This window comes from Oryctolagus cuniculus, chromosome 7 (assembly GCF_051225735.1).
Source record: "Oryctolagus cuniculus isolate XC-2025 breed Fujian yellow rabbit chromosome 7, ASM5122573v1, whole genome shotgun sequence".
Classification (NCBI taxonomy): Eukaryota; Metazoa; Chordata; class Mammalia; order Lagomorpha; family Leporidae; genus Oryctolagus; species Oryctolagus cuniculus.
The window spans coordinates 5,042,692-5,060,501 of NC_142873.1; the positions used below are offsets into that span (position 1 = coordinate 5,042,692).

The 17,810-nt window shown below is 49.3% G+C and overlaps 1 protein-coding gene across 3 annotated transcripts in view; it reads right to left on the bottom strand.

Moving 5' to 3' along the window:
- Positions 1–17,810, bottom strand: part of TNR (tenascin R) — a 435,083-nt gene that overhangs the window by 77,464 nt on the left and 339,809 nt on the right. For 2 of the 3 annotated variants that reach the window (XM_070077161.2, XM_089299432.1), the window contains exons 3-6: positions 16,155–16,714; positions 13,430–13,906; positions 6,313–6,576; positions 3,524–3,639 (exon numbers count right to left, since the gene is read on the bottom strand). In XM_070077161.2, the coding sequence (XP_069933262.2) occupies positions 3,524–3,639; positions 6,313–6,576; positions 13,430–13,906; positions 16,155–16,656 (1,359 nt within the window). In that variant the 5' untranslated portion in view covers positions 16,657–16,714. The remainder of the gene's footprint in view (positions 1–3,523; positions 3,640–6,312; positions 6,577–13,429; positions 13,907–16,154; positions 16,715–17,810) is intronic. The other variant, XM_070077163.2, reaches the window with a different exon arrangement.

Consider the following 17,810-nt stretch of genomic DNA (forward strand, 5'->3'; position numbering starts at 1 on the left):
AGTGGAGAACCAATTTTCAAGAACATTTCTTTGGTTTCTCTTGAGTTTGCTGTTCACCAATACAAATTAGTCATGAAACAATGCAGTTTGGCTCTTGCCCGTGATTAATTGATTTATGGTTATGGTTAGCATCCATCACTTTTGGGCCATTTATCATGATGAGTGTGCCCCTGGCTATTTACAGGAGTATCGCTGTGTGTGTGTGTGTGTATGTATATGTGAACATCTTTTTGCACACACACAACATATTCCACACCAAGATCTTGAACTTTTTTGAGCCACAGTTACTATTTTGTTATGTCTGGAATTGTTCATGCTGTTACTTTGGGTGTAAATCTATCAATGTCTAGTTTCCCCTTCACCAGTAAGAGTTAAGACTCAGGGACACAACCATGGAGTAGAAAGGAAAGAAAAGGGAAGCATGTTACATAGACTAGCACAAAGCGGAGAAGAAGGAGAAGTGGAGGAGAGGATGATGAAGGGCAACTTGATGTTGAGTCCAGGATTTATTATCTATCTGGCTTTCTATCTAGCTCATCCATCTTTCTGTCTGGCTCTGTTTGTCAATCGTACATTCCCTATTGTGTCATTGGGAGTGGAAGAGAGAGCCCTTTCTGTGACAACTCGATTCTCCCCAGTTCTTCGCTCTCTGTTTATGTCTCCCAGGACGCCTTGTGTGTAATTGTAGCCACACTCTTATAAATCCGTGTTACAGATGCCCCCAGTGGCTTCACGCTACAGATCACAGCAGTTATGCCACGTAGCCGTGTCTTTAATCTTGCCATGCCCTGGCCACCCCATCTCTTACTTAGTGTTCTACACACTGGATATAAAACACCAAAACCTGCATGTTTTCTCCTGCCTGAGCAGTAGAGTGACAGTATTCTCTCTGCCTTGTGACATCCCCAGTTGCATGCCATCCTCTATTGGTCATTTTAAATCAGATTAGACATATAATAAAATATTTGTAAAGGAAGTCTGTTGAGGGACTGGCATTGTGATGTAGCAGATAAAGCTGCTGCCTGTGACGCTGGTATCCCATATGGGCATATGAGTGCTGCGTGCTCTATTTTCTTTTTTTAATATTTACTCATTTATTTGCAAGTCAGAGTTACATAGAGAGAGAAGGAGAGGCAGAGAGAGAGAGAGAGACAGATAGATAGACAGACAGACAGACAGAGAGGTCTTGCATCTGCAGTTCACTCCCCAGTTGGCTGCAACAGCCAACGCTGCACCAATCCGAAGCCAGGAGCCAGGAGCCTCCTCCAGGTCTTCCCACGTGGGCGCAGGGGCCCAAGCACTTGGGCCATCCCCCACTGCCTTCCCAGGCCATGGCAGAGAGCAGAATTGGAAGTGGAGCAGCTGGGTCTCCATTTGGCGCCCATATGGGACACCGGCACTGCAGATGGTGGCTTTACTTGCTATGCCACAGCACCAGCCCCTGGCTGCTCTATTTTCAATCCAACACCCTACTAATGCCTTGGAAAGCAGCAGAAGATGGCCCAAGTGCTTGGGCCCTGACACTAGCGTAGGAGACCTGGATGAAGCTCCTGCCTCCTGCTTTGCCCTGACCCAGCCCTGGCCATTGTGGCCAGCTGTGGAGTGAACCAGCGGATAGGATGGAAGATCAGTCTCTCTCTCTGACTTTGCCTTTCAAATAAATAACATAAACCTTTAAAAAATAAAAAGAAAGCCTGTTTAGAAGCATTTAGCTTGCCATGATGTAATCATCTCCACAAAAGAGAGTGAGACACTCAGGTTTAGCTGACAGAACCCTGGGGCAGCAAATTGAGACGTGTTTTTGTCTCAACAGAGTGTACAGTGTTATTTAAGTTCTCTTAGTCTCTATAAAGGAAACTGAACTGAAAGTAGAAAGAGGGGTCACACTTTATGAACTTGAAGTTCTTTTGTAGCTACAACAGAACATGATTCCAAGAATTTTGAAGTAAAAGAAAGATAAAATCACATTCTAGTTAGCCAAAAATGTGTCACTTGTAAGTGTGATGACTGACTGAAAAACTGCTCTCTGATGTTGAAGAATGGAGACAGAGGGAAGGAGCACATGGAACCTTAAACCCGCTGAGTGTGAGAGTTGGGGTGAACACTGAGAGGGGCAACAAGCGTGGAATCCTAGAGTCAGGCACACAGCACTGGCCGTGGAAGAAAGTCAGCTTTCAGATCAGTAAAGTGAAATACAGCTTTAAGACACTTCTTTTTTTTTTTTTTTTTTTTTTTTTGACAGGCAGAGTGGACAGTGAGAGAGAGACAGAGAGAAAGGTCTTCCTTTGCCGTTGGTTCACCCTCCAATGGCCGCCGCGGCCGGCACGCTGCGGCCGGCGCACCGCGCTGATCCGAAGGCAGGAGCCAGGAGCCAGGTGCTTTTCCTGGTCTCCCATGGGGTGCAGGGCCCAAGCACCTGGGCCATCCTCCACTGCACTCCCTGGCCACAGCAGAGAGCTGGCCTGGAAGAGGGGCAACCTGGACAGAATCCGGCACCCCGACCGGGACTAGAACCCTGTGTGCCGGCGCCGCTAGGCGGAGGATTAGCCTATTGAGCCGCGGCGCCAGCCTTAAGACACTTCTATACTCACAGACGAACTACGTGCTTTGTTTAAGGAAAGTGTTGCTTGATTATTGGGTTATACATTCATTATGAACCGTGCAGAGAGATCAAGGTGTTTTTGTGCTATGTCTCTGACCTTCAGGAATTAGAGCCATGTACGTTGACTGTAGGTGCATTGCACAGAATGAAGCTGTGTCCTGACTGTGTCACTCATGCAGTTTTGGTTTCCCTTTGTTTTTTTTTTTAATAATTAAAAATATTTAGCAGACATTTAAAGTTTGTACCTATGTGATAGGATAATAATATGTGGTGTTTTGATACATCTGTATGTTGTGTAATGTCCAATAAGAGTGTGTGTGTGTATACATATTTGTATATGTGTGCGTGTCCTCAACATTTAACATTTATTTATGGTGAAAACATCCAAAATCTGATCTTCTAGTTTTTCAAGAATAGACAAATATACAACACTGTAACATCTACAGTCTCCCTATTGTGCAGTAGAGCCAGAATTTCTTACTCCCATCTAGCTATAACTTTGTACCTGGTAATCAACTTTTCCCCGTTCCTCCCTTCCCACTTAACGTCCCTGCCTCTGGTAACCATAACTGTACTTTTTATCAGTTGGTTTTTCTGATGTTCTAGAGAAAAGCTCCAACTTTTTCATCCTCACTAAATCATGGCTCCCCAAACTCTGAGCTGTCTCAGCAGAGAGCTGGAGCTGATGGCTGCTTCCTGCCTCCCGTTATCCAGGGCCAGGGCGCTGCACTTGGAATCACTCTTGTTAGTCCTCACGCCTTTGTGAAAGAAACATTTTTTAACCCAGACACCCACAGAATGCCCTTTGGGTCTTTAATGGCTTGGAGAGAGATATGGGGGAGTGCCTGCTTTGCTGCCCCTGTTTCCAAGTGGAAGGTAGACGGCTCCACATAAGACTTTGCACAGTCTGACAAGTGTTACCTTTGGAATGAAGCTGATCTCCCACCCATCGAAAGAGAATGAGAAGGGCTCCCACTGCACCTCCACGGTTGTCTCTGTGATGGTCTTGAATTGTAGCCCTTGAGGAGTGGAGAGATCTGGAACACAGCAATGTGGATGACAGTGTCATTGCTGACCCTGGCAGGGACAGGTGCTTTGTCCTGCGAATTCCCTTCACTCCGTGAGTACCAGAACCAGTGGTGGATGATCCCAATTTCACTATGAACACAGGGAGTCCAGGTGCAGGATTGGCCCCCTCCTTTGTGGCCCTGGTGCTCCGTGTTGCTGGAACACACGAGCAAATGCCACAAACATAATCTAATCAATACGTTGACGCTATCACATAGTAGGCTACTGTTAACACACAAAAGGCATCGTTTTCTTTCATTGCTAACATAGTAGATGTCAGCATTGACTGGAATGCCTTTTGCCAAGTATTTTAACACTGTCTTCGAAAGCTTAACAGGGTCCCTGGGAGGCAGATAGCCCACCATCAGTGTTCCAATTTCCCACGCAGGAAAAGGAGGCTCAGAGAAAGGCAGCTAACGATGTAGAGCGAGCCAGCTTCAGAATGCAGGCGAGGGTGTGTTCCTCGATCTGATGTGCATGGGCACCTTCAGTGTAGCAAAATCCCCATGTCCAGGAGGGTCTGGATTTTCTGTTTCTTGTAGGCAAGCAAAACCAAACATTCACACAGGACAAAGGAGATCCCGGGGATTTTGCTTTGTGTCACTCTCTCCTTTCCTCCAGTTTCTCTCTCTTCCTCACTCAGCCGTTCCTCGCTCTGGATTTCTTCTCCTCTCTAGATCTGCCTCTGTTTCTCCCCCAGTCCTTTTCCCCAGCCACACATACACATACACACGCACAGGTTTAGTGAGGTGAAGTATGCTTGTCCTGATGGCGTTCCAGTTCTCAGCCCTGCAATACGACAGTGCGGCTTTTCTCGGTTCTCCAGGGAGCCCGCGCCCATGTCAGCTTTCCTCTCGAGGGTTCTCCCGTTGGAAAGCCGACAGTTTCTCCTCCTTCCGGGTTGAAAGGCAGGGGTGATTCTGAACCCACTTGTGAGTTTACTTGATTTTGCCCTTGTCACCTGGGAGCTTGCCTGAGGGGTGCCCTGAGCTGACATAACAGCCTGGGAGATGGAAACCTCCTTGCCCTGTGTGCACGTGACAGAGGGGAGTGGGGCCAGGTTCTTAGGTGGTGACTCCTCCCCACGCAAGGCGGGGAGGGCAGTGGGTGGAGCCTGCCTCTCCGCACACCACTGCAGATGTTTAGAACTAGCTCTCAGGGACCAGGGGGGTTAAAAAGGGGGTTGGGGGTGGGGTTGGTGGAAATAAGCAAGGATAACTAAAGACGTACTAATAGGTAGCATTCATAGGGGCAGTCCATTAGTATAACAGGGCTTTTGTCACCTGGAAAGCAAAAGGACAAGAGGACTTCACTTCTGTCCCTATCTGTGTACTCTCCAAAGTGCTGTTCAAGTCCTGGGCTTAAGTGAAGCCCTCAAGACCAAGTCTTCCTATAGGCATTTGTTTTGGCCCCTGCACCCTGACATGTGAGACCTACATAAAACAGGCTCAAGTTTCTTATCCTTTGCCTGGTGATAAATTCCGTTTACTGACTCAGGGGCTTGCTACATGTTGAAGAACTTATACTTTCATAACCACTTCTTATTCCAGTGTCTTGTGACTGTCCAAATCTCCATGTCACTCACACCTCACCTCCTTTAGACATACTATTTTCCATAGTTTCATCAGACATAGCCCTGGTTTGTTTTTTTTTTTTTCCATGTGTTCAAGAGACCTCACACATAAGGCATTTGTGTGTGTGTAGATTTTGAAATAATTTGGGGTGCTCAAGGTACAATGTAGCACCCAAGCTACTGGAACATTTTCTCACCTGAATTCCTCACCTTGGCTTTTGAGAGTCGAAAGTAATCAAGTCTTCCTGTAACAAATTTAAGAATCTAGAGGTGTAGACAGAAGGAAACGTGTGCTTTCCTGTCTTCTCATTTCACTCTTTGATGCCATCAGTGTTAATTGCTGTGCAGTCTTTTCTATTTCTTCTACACTTAAATAAGCATAAAAATATACATACATATAGGAGTTCTCCTTCCTTTTGTAAAGAACAAAGATTTCTCATGGAGAGTGGCTTTGGTTGCTCTCCGTCTCTGGGTCTCTCTTTCCCTTCCATTGAATTTGTTTGCACTAAAATCTAGAGTTTCAAGTTTTGTAACTAAAGTGGACTACCAAGATATTCTGCTAAGGGAAAGACCGTAAAGAAATGATGTCACCTCTGTGTGAGAAGTAGATGTTGCCAGCTGTGGTTTTAGTAAGATCCTTCCCCCACTCCGCTACACACTTCCTGTCTGTACCACACCACTTAGCACTGGCTTGTTATGCGTCCTATTTCCGATCTCCTGGCTTTGAATCCCTTCCCAGATTTGAAGTCTGTATAAGTCTCATACTTTATTGGACTTTTAATCAGAGTCTAGCTTATAACAAGTCAGTACTCAATAATTAAAGTACTTTTTGTCCTTTTTGTTCTATAATTCATGGGAGCTGCCTGAATTTGGAAACTGTCTTTATCAGAAGTGCCTTTTGAATGCTGTCCCCTGCCCTAAGTGGGTCACGTCTGAAGCTCTTGCCCTCAACAGCTGTGACTATCGTAGGCATCCCTGGAGAATTAAGAAAAGACACTACTATCATGAATGCCCATGAACTCATGTAGGAGAAAGGGAAAATGGAGCAGGACAGGGGCATGGTACGTACGAGTGGCCACCTTGGCAGTGATGGGAAGGCTGAGGATGTTGCTAATGACAGCGTAGACGCTGATGTTGTAGGTGAGACCTGGCTCCAGCTCCGTGATGGTGACACCGCTCCAATCTCCAGGCACCCGCTGCTGGAGCTGGAGGCCCCCCAGGGCCGCCGGCTGGTAAGAGATCACATATTCCGTCACTGCCATCGGCCCGTCCCATTCCAGCTCAAGGGACCTGTCGCTGATACCAGCCACTCGCAAGTCCTCTGGAGGGGCAACTACCGGGAGGCAACACAGACAGCGTGAGCTCAGAGGACTGCCTTCCCCATCCTGGACTCAACATTGTTCTCATCTCAACACCCCACCCCCTCCACCTCATGCCCTGTCTGTAGGTGCTGCGGGGCTCCGGGTTTGCGTGATGGGAACTCCTGTCGGAGGCAGGTTCTCAGTCTTCTTGGTACCCCAGTCTCCACAGTGTCATGTGTTACTGGGGCACTGGTGGCTCCGTGTATCGTTTAAGCCAGACAGGAGAGAAAAGCAAAGCTCTCAAGAGTGTTTCCTTATCATCATCTCTAAGACAGAGGCCAAGGAAAATTAGTTTTACACAGCTACATTTGTTTCAAAACTTTAGTGGTTTCCTGGTAGAAGGAGACCTGCTGGCTTGGGAAAGCTCATTGTCAAATTTTCAGGAATTTTGCAAGACTGCTGTTAAATACAGTCATTATTAAGGATTTCATCTTCTAAATTTACAACGAGGTAAATCATTTTAAAAATGAAGGTAATAATTACTCAAAACTCACCACTTTCCAATGATTATACTACTCTTACTATTATCTGTGCCCCTGGGTAATTTTACACGTGTTGCTATCTCTCTGGTGGAAATACCATATAATTCTATTCTGCACATCTCACCGCGGCTCCACTTTCTGTGATGTCATGCTGGCAGTTTGAAATTGACCATGGAGAGACTATTGACACCGTGGAAATTGGCAAATGTCACAAATCTGGGCTTTTGACTTTTTTTCCCTTTAGAGAGCCAGTTGTTAGCTATTTCATAGCACAAATCTTTGGGTAGTTTTGTAAGTGTCTCTCATCAGATTACCTTGAAAGCCAATCTGATTTGGCAAGTGGAGCTAAAGAACTGTTGTTGGATACCTTGCAACATTTTTATTTTTTTTTATTTATTTTTTTATTTTATTTTTTTTGACAGGCAGAGTGGACAGTGAGAGAGAGACAGAGAGAAAGGTCTTCCTTTTGCCGTTGGTTCACCCTCCAATGGCCGCCGCTGCAGCCGGCGCACCGCGCTGATCCTGGCAGGAGCCAGGAGCCAGGTGCTTTTCCTGGTCTCCCATGGGGTGCAGGGCCCAAGCACCTGGGCCATCCTTCACTGCACTCCCTGGCCATAGCAGAGAGCTGGCCTGGAAGAGGGGCAACCGGGACAGAATCCGGCGCCCCAACCGGGACTAGAACCCGGTGTGCCGGCGCCGCAAGGTGGAGGATTAGCCTATTGAGCCACGGCGCCGGCCCGCAACATTTAAGAAGCCAAAAACAGTCCTGATACCATGACCTGATGAAGACACTCAAAGGCCCTTCTGCCAGGAGACCACTAAAGTTTTGAAACAAATGTAGCTGTGTAAAACTAATTTTCACTGGCCTCTGTCTTAGAGATGACCATAAGGAAACACTCTTGAGAGCTTTGCTTTTCTCTCCTGTCTGGCTTAAACGCTACACAGAGTCGCAGAGGTTAAACCACATTGGAACAGCCTTTCATGTGTGATTCACTTGGGAAATGAGGATTCTCCAGTGGTGTGGGCATTAAATAATTGAACCCTCAAGACCAATTAGGAGGCTGTGTCCAGTGTGTCTGTAATTGGACCTGCTCATAGATAAAACCAAAGATCAGGCCAACATTTAGATGGTCGGAATTAACTTATAAATTTTTGTGAGGGTACTTCAGAAAGTTTCTGGAAAATTGAATTAAACCAAATTTATCTAAGTGCATAAAAATTTTCAAATCCATGCATAGTTTTTTCATAATTCGCTTTTGGAAAACCCCTCAGGTGCACAGAATTCAGATTTTTACAGCAAAATAAACTTATCTTTTAATGATATCTTGCAACCAGTTTTTCAAGTACCTTCAAATGTAGTGGATATATTGACTGACTACAGGGGCGGCGTTGGTTTGGGATTTCTCTGTTGGGTGACCCCACTCTTTGACTTTTGTAAGTGAGGAAGCATGGGCAGGCTGCTTTGCACAGGGCCTGTGGTGGGGAGTGCCCGGCCTTCATGTGCTCACAGATGAACCCTGAAGTCCTTGGCACAGGCACAAGAGGGAGGCCCTTTCACTGACCCCAGTCTCAGGGACAGAAGTTAGCAGCGCACATTTGCTGTGCTGGACGTTTGCTGTGACTGCTTTTTTCCCAAACCATTCACTGCATGAAACATTCTAGAAAGTAGAGCTTCCTCTGATCGAAGATGGCAAATGATGACGGAAACAAAAAAAATTAAGAATGTATTTAAAAACAAGCAAAATTGAAGAATTATCAATAAAATGTGAATGATTAAATCTTCAAATGGTATTTTGTAAACAATTCTGATTTTGGTAAAGCTTTGGTCTACACTGTGTATTTTGGGACAGCCTGTAGAATGTGTACAGGGTTACTCCTTAACCAGGCAAGAAGTGTTGACCTAGAGGACCTGTCCGTGTTTTGTATGAATACATTATTTATTATGCACCAGGCATACTGCTAACCATTTGTACGTGAATTATCCCATTTCAGCCTCTCACCAACACAATGGGATGGGTGTTACTGGTAGCACTATTTTATGGATGAGGAAATTGATCATAGAAAACATAGAAGCTAGGATGAACCCAGGCAGAATGCATCTAGAACCTCTTGGCCACTATATAATGCCACTTTGTATTTACATAGCCTTTCACAATGTGTACACTATGTTCTGACACACCATCCAACTAGACTTTGTAAAAGTCCTTTAATAGCATCCCTATGGGATAGTTCGGGTAGACATATTTATTATTATAATTATTATTTGCAAATGGGGAAACTGAGGCCCAAGTTAAGAGCTGTGCCAAAAGTCAGGGAGTTGGGTCACAGAAGAACTGATTCTCAAACATAGATCTTCCAGGGGCAGTATTCTCTCCTCTCATTTGCACAGGGGTTGTAGTGCACCAATGCCTCCTTTCGCTGATATACAGCACCTTCGAGTGCACTGTATTAGGAATAATTCAGACTGTGTCACAAGGTGTGATCTCTGGACTGGTGCTCACCCTAGAGGTGGCGTCTGGCCATGCTACTTCCAGCTGTCCACTGCTTCCAGGTTTCCTATGCCTGGCTCTCCTGCCAGAGGACAGCAATGGCCGTTTCAAATTCCAAGTCCCCAACGACTCGTGTTGCATTTGGAATAAGTCGCTGTGTCCCTTCATGGCTCCTTCTTCTGGAAAATGAAGCTAATGATGGCAATGGAGAGCGATCTAAGGAGAGCATTCTAGGATTTGGAAGCAGAACTTTTTTTTTCCCCTTATCTTGGCGCCTTAGCTTGAGACCTGAGGCTGGGGGTCACACTGCCTTCACTTCTGACTGGGAGAGCGGTGCTGGCAGTCACTCCTGGTGGGAGGACTCTGAGCGTGGGTCCATCACCGTCTCCCCTGTAAGTCAACAGTAGCTGTGCACATTGGGTGTCAGGAGTCCTTATAAGGTGAGATAACACTGAACTGTAAAGCAAACTACAGAAGAGCCTTGGGCTCTGAGTCAGTGAATTCATGGTGAGTGCAGTGTTTTGCGTCTTCCTTTCTTTAGGGTTTCAACCATGGAACTGGGGGAACAGTAGGCTGTTAACAAAAGAATGAACTGTGTCTGGAGAAATCAGAGCTGCCTGTCTGCGAGGAATGGTGCTGTTCACTTTCTAGATCTTGGGTGAGTCTCACGTTCTGTGTGGTGCGCGCAGTGGAGTCAGGTCCTGTGATGTGTGTGTTCTGAAGGGCAGGCGGTTCTGAGTGTCAGGAGTTGGGTTGGCCACAGTCCTGACAGGCAGAGGCGGCTATTGATGGGTTTACAGGGGAACAGCTTCCTGGACTGTCTCAAGACCCTGCTCCGGTGGTTCCTTGGTCCTGCTGACTCACCGGGAGTTTGGGCTAGCTCTGTGCTGTGCTGGGGGCAGCTCTGGACAAATGGTACATGCACTTCCCTACTCTTACCTTGAATCATTTGATACTGTTGGGTTTTACTCTTTTTTTTTTTTAAATTTTTTACAGGCAGAGAGGACAGTGAGAGAGAGAGAGATAGAGAAAAAGGTCTTCCTTTTGCCATTGGTTCACCCTCCAATGGCCGCTGCGGCAGCACACCGCGCTGATACAAAGCCAGGAGCCAGGTGCTTCTCCTGGTCTCCCATGGGGTGCAGGGCCCAAGCACTTGGGCCATCCTCCACTGTACTCCCTGGCCACAGCAGAGAGCTGGCCTGGAAGAGGGGCAACCGGGACAGAATCCAGCGCCCCAACCGGGACTAGAACCTGGGGTGCCGGCGCCGCAAGGCGGAGGATTAGCCTATTGAGCCACAGCGCCGGCCAACTGTTGGGTTTTCATGGCAAAAGGCTACTTCTTTGGGTTTAAAGTTTTTATTTTCTGATTCTGTTCTACTAAGCACCTCAGAGAGGATTAAAGAGTGCCAGACATAGGTAGAAGATCAGGGTCCTCATTCTTACTCCACCATTAATGAGCTGCCTGGCTCTCAGAAAATCTCTGTCTTCCTGAACTGCTGATTTTTAAATCTGTAAAAACGAGAAGCCTGGAGTAGCTTCTTTTTAAGGCCTGTTTTAAGTGCTCCTATGCATGAATTTTTTGTTCCATTGCCTTTACGTAGACACAGAACAGAGGCAGAAAGCTTGAAATTTTGTCCCCTGGCATAAAAGAGCAAAGATCAAGGCTGGGGTCAAATGTGGTGGCACCTGCTGACACTGTTAAATGGCATTTCCGCCGTCGGGACCTAGGGGGCCTCAGAATGAAATCCGCACAACGGGCAGCTGTTTCCCCTGCCCCTGCCAAAGAGGAAGCAGTGACCTCCAAGGGAGCACATTTTATGACTCTCCATGTTGTCACCTTCCTAACCCTTCTCTCGTCTCCTTACGCCCGGAGGCAGTGGGGCAGCAGTGTTGTCCTGTGTGCACCTGGCCAGAAACGTCCAACATGGGTAAATAGCCCCATCGCCTACAGTCTTTTCACAAAGGGCAAGCCAAGTAGCACTTTAGCTAATGACCTAGATACTACTCTAGGAGAGACCTGAGGCACTCGGTTTAAAAGGCAGGCATTAAGAGCGGTACATCCTGCCATGAGTAATGGCTCCAGGGTTGCTATGGAAACAGATGGAGATTATGCAGCTGCCCTCCTACATGCACGTGAACCTGTGAAGTCGCTGCTCCTGGCCTACAGAAGGCTTTTCCTCGAGCAGACCGAGGGCACCTGTGCCCACGGGCTGGACTCAGCTCCGTCATGGTTACTCCAGCAGCTGCTGTGTCTTCCCCGAGGTGGCCAGGAGGAGCTTTCTCTGGGTCAGCTGGTGCCCTGGATCAGATCAAGGTTTCGTTTGCATCTGAACCCATTCCTCTAGAAAAGCGGGTCAAACACTTGACAGGGGGTGCAGGCCAACCAGGATGGAGCCTACAGGGAAGCTCGTGCGCTCTGGAGGAACATCAACAAGGAAGTCCACGCAGCAGCTGCGGAAAAGCCGCGGCAGCTTCCAGCTGGAGCCTCACCCCCTGATGCAGCTGCTCCTGTTTCAGTCTTGCTTCCCGGGGACTCAGGAATCAGAAATAAGGAGGCTTTAACTTCGGCAGGAACTTTGCATTGCAACAATTGGTAGAACGACGGTATTTTTGGAAAGCAAGCAAAATGAGGAGGCTAAATGACATGACTGAATATGGAAGACAGATTAAGGAATATGAAATGTTTTTCCGAAGCAGTGCATTATTGGCTTGCTTTTCATTATAGTCATTGATCTTTGAAAAGAGTCTCAGCTGAAGTCACGTGTACAGGATGCTTGCTTTGCCAGGAGGGTGGGAATCAATGGATAATGCTGGAGGAGGAGGGGAGGCGTGAGGCTAGCGTCTCAGGATTTACCCGCAAACAACTGTCAGATACTGATCAGAAAATTCCTAGACTCACTCAATTAGAAGCTTTAAATTGCTTGTTTGTTTTTGTCTAAATTTTTCCAGTGGGCACTCCGCGACCTAAATGGAAAGGATCAACTACTTAGTCTGTACTGCTTAAAACACAAGCAAATGCATCAGCAACAGTTGCTGATTTAATCAAAAGAGAATGAATAATAGGGAAACCGTGAAAATAACCTGATGTGGGGCCTAAAAAGGAAAACAAAATAGAAGACGCCACAGTGTGAGACTGGTGTTTTTCTCACTGTTGGGTTTAGAAACCACCTTAGGACATCACCTACAAAGGGGATGGATTCCACAGTGCGAATTACTTAAGGGGCTGGTTCCAGTTTGCTGTGTAGTCATCGGGAACAACATGAGTCGTACGCTTTTAACAGCCTGCACTAATTGCTAGAACGCTCGTTGCTGATCAGCACTTCCAGTGTGTCACTCCTGCGTACATTTAGTTCCGGGCCCACAAACACTTTCTCCATGTAGTGCTAGGTCATTTCCTAAATCAGCGGCCCCTTCCACTCTGTGAGCTCCAAGACAAGCAGAGCGTCTCCCAGAGCCCTCTGTCCTTTGCAAGTAGCACAGTAAAGGGGGTGTCCCTGGGAGGTGACACAGGTGAGGGAGGGACTTGTGTGCAGGTGGAACTCCCGGAAGGCCTACGGCTTAGAGAACAGCTCTGTCTCAGGTGTGCCCCGTGGTCTCCCTCTGCCTGCCCCACCTCAAGGACAGTGGGGAGTTGGCATAATGATAGCCATTCCTTGGTTCCATTCTCAGGAATAAAGACCCAGGTTCTAGCCTGAACTTGACCTTTTCAGATTCCCCCCTCCAATCTGTCTCATCAGAAAGCAAATGAGTGCCACTCAGTGGGGGTTCATTCCGCCTGGCGTTTTCAGGTCCCCGGAACATCAGCCGGTTTGTGGGACCACCCTTGCCAAATGCCCAGAGTCCCCCCTTCCTACCTGCCGAGCAGTCAGGGCCCTCGTAGCCTTCCTCACAGATGCAGAGCCCCTCCTGGCAGTGTCCGCGGCCACTGCAGGCGTTCAGACACCGCCGCTGGCCGCAGTCCTCGCCAACATAGCCCTCCTGGCATACACAGGTGCCGTTGGCGCATGTCCCCTTCCCCGAACAGTCCCCGGGGCACCTCAGCTCCCTGCAGTCCACGCCCGTGTAGGGCTCTTCACAGACACAGTCCCCGTCCACACACAGCCCCCGGGAGCTGCAGTCTGTCGGGCACCGGAGCTCGGAGCAGTCGTCCCCGCTGTACTCAGAGTCACAGATGCACTGGCCATCCACACACACGCCCCGGCTGGAGCAGCCCAGCGGGCAGTAGGGCTCTGAGCAGTTCTTGCCAAACCAGCCTTCATTGCAGATGCAGCCGCAGGACTCGAGGCTAAGGTTGCCATGGCCACTGCAGTGAGGGGTAGAGTCCAGTTGTCCTGGAATGGTCAAGGAGAAGGTCAAAGGGCAGCAGTGGCGTCTCCCGGAAGTGCTGCTGGGGAGGGGAGAGGGGGGAGGGCAGGGACCTCCACTCATCTTCTGGTCACATTTGTGCCTCGTGGGAGTCGAGCAAAGCAGAGTTTGGCACACGCATCTAATTCAATGAATATCCCCCTCCCCCCGCAGGGTGGGCTCTCTGTGCCTAGCCTGGTGCTGGGGCAAAGTGAACGAGATCCGGTCCCTTGTCCCCCAGTTCGGGTTCAGGGTAACTTAGGCTGAGTCCCTGGAAGTGTAACTTAGGATGGAGACTGGCACAAAGTGACCTGCTGGAAGGTGTCCCCAGGAACTGCTGACGGGGACAGGGGGAGGGCTGGGGGCCAAGGTGCTTAAGCCGCGGTTTGTCACCCAGCAAGTCTCAGGCAGGTTAGGTGGGCTCCGGGCAGCAGAGGGTGCTAGTACAGGACACACCTTATCATGAGGTCGGGGCTGTCCCCAGGACGTGTAAGTTCCAGGCCCCTCCCCTCTCTCTGGACATGCCAAGGCGTTCCACTGTTTCACAAACCTCCATGCCAGGGCCACTAAGAAGGCTTCCCACATCCTCAGCCTCCTTCAGTTAACCGCTTGCAGTGAGTCTGTCAGGCCTCCTTGCCCCAGCCTTTCTGTGGTGTAGCTACAGGGGTTCATGTGTCTGTCTAGCACGCACTAAACAGACGCAAACTGAGCGCTGGCTTCCTGTTTCTCTCTGCACTTGGCCCTGAGTTGTTGAAGTCCAGGGAGTTCGTTCTGCTACTTCACGGAACCCCCGTGGCCTGAAAAGCTACCCCACTGACACTGCTTAACTTAGCTCTTCCATGTAGATCTTCTAACATCTGCCAGGGACTCTGGAGGGGGGCTGGTAAAAAGCCCACTTCTAAAGAAGCCTGCCTCCTGAGCTGCAGGCAGTCCGTGTCCATGGTGGCCTGCCCGGAGACTACCCGACTCTCCAACTCCATTGAAGAGATGAGCTGACCTGACCATCCTCACTGAAGAACAGGAGCACCTGGACTTGCTCTCCCATCCTCCTGATTGTTTTACCCATAGTGTTGGCTGAAGGAGATAAGAAAACCCCATGAAATGTCCCAATACTCGAAGACCGGCCACGTGCCCCCATGGAGCTATGGCCACACAGAACGGGAAAATGTCGCTCCTCTTACCTCCTGCTTTCATTCCCGGGAAAGCCTTGAGAGCTTGGACTCCATAGAGGGGAACACTCGAGTCTAAGCTGTATGACAAATGCCTCTCCCCAAAGAACTTAACTGTGCGGTTCCAAAGTGAAGAGGATTCCTGCCCCCGGGATCCGTGAACACTCACTACTGCTTATGCGGCACTTACTGGAAGCCAGGGTCTCATCTGAATATGAGCTTTTATAGTCAGTTACTCCTTCATGTTCTTTCTACCACCGTTTGTGGACAAGAAAAGAAGGCACAGGTCATGCATCTTGCAGAGGTCACAAACTAGGAAGTAGCAGAGTCGGGATTCGAACTCAGAAAGTCTGGCTCTGAAGACTCCATCATGTCTTCCGGAGCGGTAAAGAGAGCAACTCCTAAGTATATAGTTAGGGACGTGGGTGAGGCTGGAGGCAGATCTCCTGACCGTTCAGCCTTCTGGGGGCTAGAATAAGCTCTGTGAGTGTGTGCGTATGAGAAGGCGTGTGCATGTGTGTGTGTGTGCACGCAAGTCTGTGTGCACTTACATACACATGCACGTGTGTATTATGGAGGGGCCGGGGATAAAACTTCCATCTTGGCGGAGAACGTGGGGACAGGTCCTCCGAGAGCGCGAGGACCATCATTTACTCAGACGGGAGGAAGCCTGCGGCAGAGCGAACGGAGCTCCTGCCTGCTCTCGTCCCTCAGGTTAACGTGAACAGATACCAGTTCCGCAGCCTCTGAGAACAAAGGTGAATGAAATCAGACATCAGATTCCCGCTCGCCGTCCACGGTGCTGTGTTGATGTACCTGCCTCATCCCCCGGATCAGGTTAATGTATTTCAGACTGGCTAAGCAGCGCCGAGAGTCCTGCAGCAGCTCCCCGGGGAAGGGCTGCGCTTAGATCTTAGAGACACTCGTGTTAACCGGGAGCTGCAGACTCGGGCAAGCTTGCCTTTGACGGCCCCGTGAAGGGAGGCTGGCTTTCACTGGGGCGCGTGGCTCTCCTTCCCCCTCTCTGCTCAGCCCTCTCCTGCCCTCCTGGGAGCCCACACTCTACCTGTGGCCGCGCTTTCCGGGCAGCAGTTGGTGCTGCACTGGTCCCGCAGCACCGACACCTCCCTCTCCAGCATCTCAATCCTGCTCAGCAGCTCCTGCAGCACCTGTGCCGAGCCCGCGCACGGGCAGGCCTTTTTGGGGAGGTGGATCCTGTGGGTGAAGGTGACCTGGCTCTCGTGGTCTGAGGTCTGCCCCGTGTACTCGGCCAGAGTCTCGTCTTCGGCACTCACTTCCTGTTCGGCGGAGGCCTCCAGCCCGGAGGAGGAGCAGAGGCTGTCCAGGGGCACGTTAATGTTGTACACGTGGTTGAAGAGCACAGGCTGCTCCTTGCTGGACGTGTTGTAGCTGGCGACACCTCCTTCCCCCTCCACTGCCCGTCGCTGGACTCTCTCCGTGGTGACCTCCAGCTGACACTCCGAGGGCTTGAGCATGGCGCCCAGCAGGACCAGGTTGACGCCAATGAGCATGTTCTTCAGGGCCACTGTTTCCCCCTCCACCCCCATCTTCCAGAGCTCCAAGTTCAAGGCCGGCCTGCAGCACACAGCATGGAGTTGCAAGAATCTGCAAGAGAAACCGAGAAACGAGGCAACCTCTGAGACACGTGCCGTGGTTCCGTGACTGCGTAATCCTAAAACAGCTTAAGCGTGGGCAGCCAGGGGCTGTGAGTCATGGAGGAGAGGGACGTGGGGAAGGGCCAGTGGCTGCCAGGGTCACGAAGGCCTGGGATTTGTTCCCCTGAGGACTGAGTCCCTGGAATGGAGTCTGCAGAAGGCCACTGTGCTTTCCTGAAAGCCTTTTGTGGAAGACATGAGTGTGGCTTCCAGGGTGGGTTTCTCCAGGACATGCTGGACCCGGGGTGGGGGCTCTGGGGGTGGGCCAACCCTCTGCGGATACGCAGAGCTTCCTTTCCCATCTGGGTGAGAAGTAGGAGGAAGGGGACCAGGGAGCCCCATGTGCACTGTCGCATCTCCCCAGATACTAATTATGAAGGGGCTCCACCAGTCACGTCCAAGTAACGTCTTCATTAACTCCTCTAAGTTCATCTGTTCAATACAGGTTAAATTCAGAACAACCAACCAGGCTCATAATACAGTTCCGGGTATTTGTGATTGGTATTAATCCTTGGGTACATTTGTGATTATCTGGAACTGTGTGAGCCGAACTTTCCTTTAATCTTCTCATTAGTGGAGTTCCAGCGCTCTGTGACCACAGGGTGCCTTTCTCTTGAGGTCTTGTTTAAATTGCTAAAATAATGAATTAGCTCCTCTGTTGGTTATCTTGTCACCAAGAACCATGGAGCACAATAAATTCATGGCAATGTAAATCAGTTTTGCAGAAATTCTATTCTCTTTTGATTCCTGAAGTAAAAGAGAAAAAGAGACTCACAAAGTTTAACTCTAAAGGTAAATGTTAAGGCTGCTAACAAGGCTGAGGGCTGGGGACCAAGAGAGAGTAAACGTGAGTGTACAATAAAGGGAATGCATGATCAGGAACACGTACTGAGTGTGTCCAGTGTGCAGACTGTGCTGTGCACCTCACACGCGTTTGCACTTGACCCTCAGGAAAATCCTAGGCCGGAGTTTTATGGTCACCCCCTCTTATACTAGTGGTGGAGACAGTTCTGCAGCAGTTAAAATTTGAGTGCAGGCCCAACTGA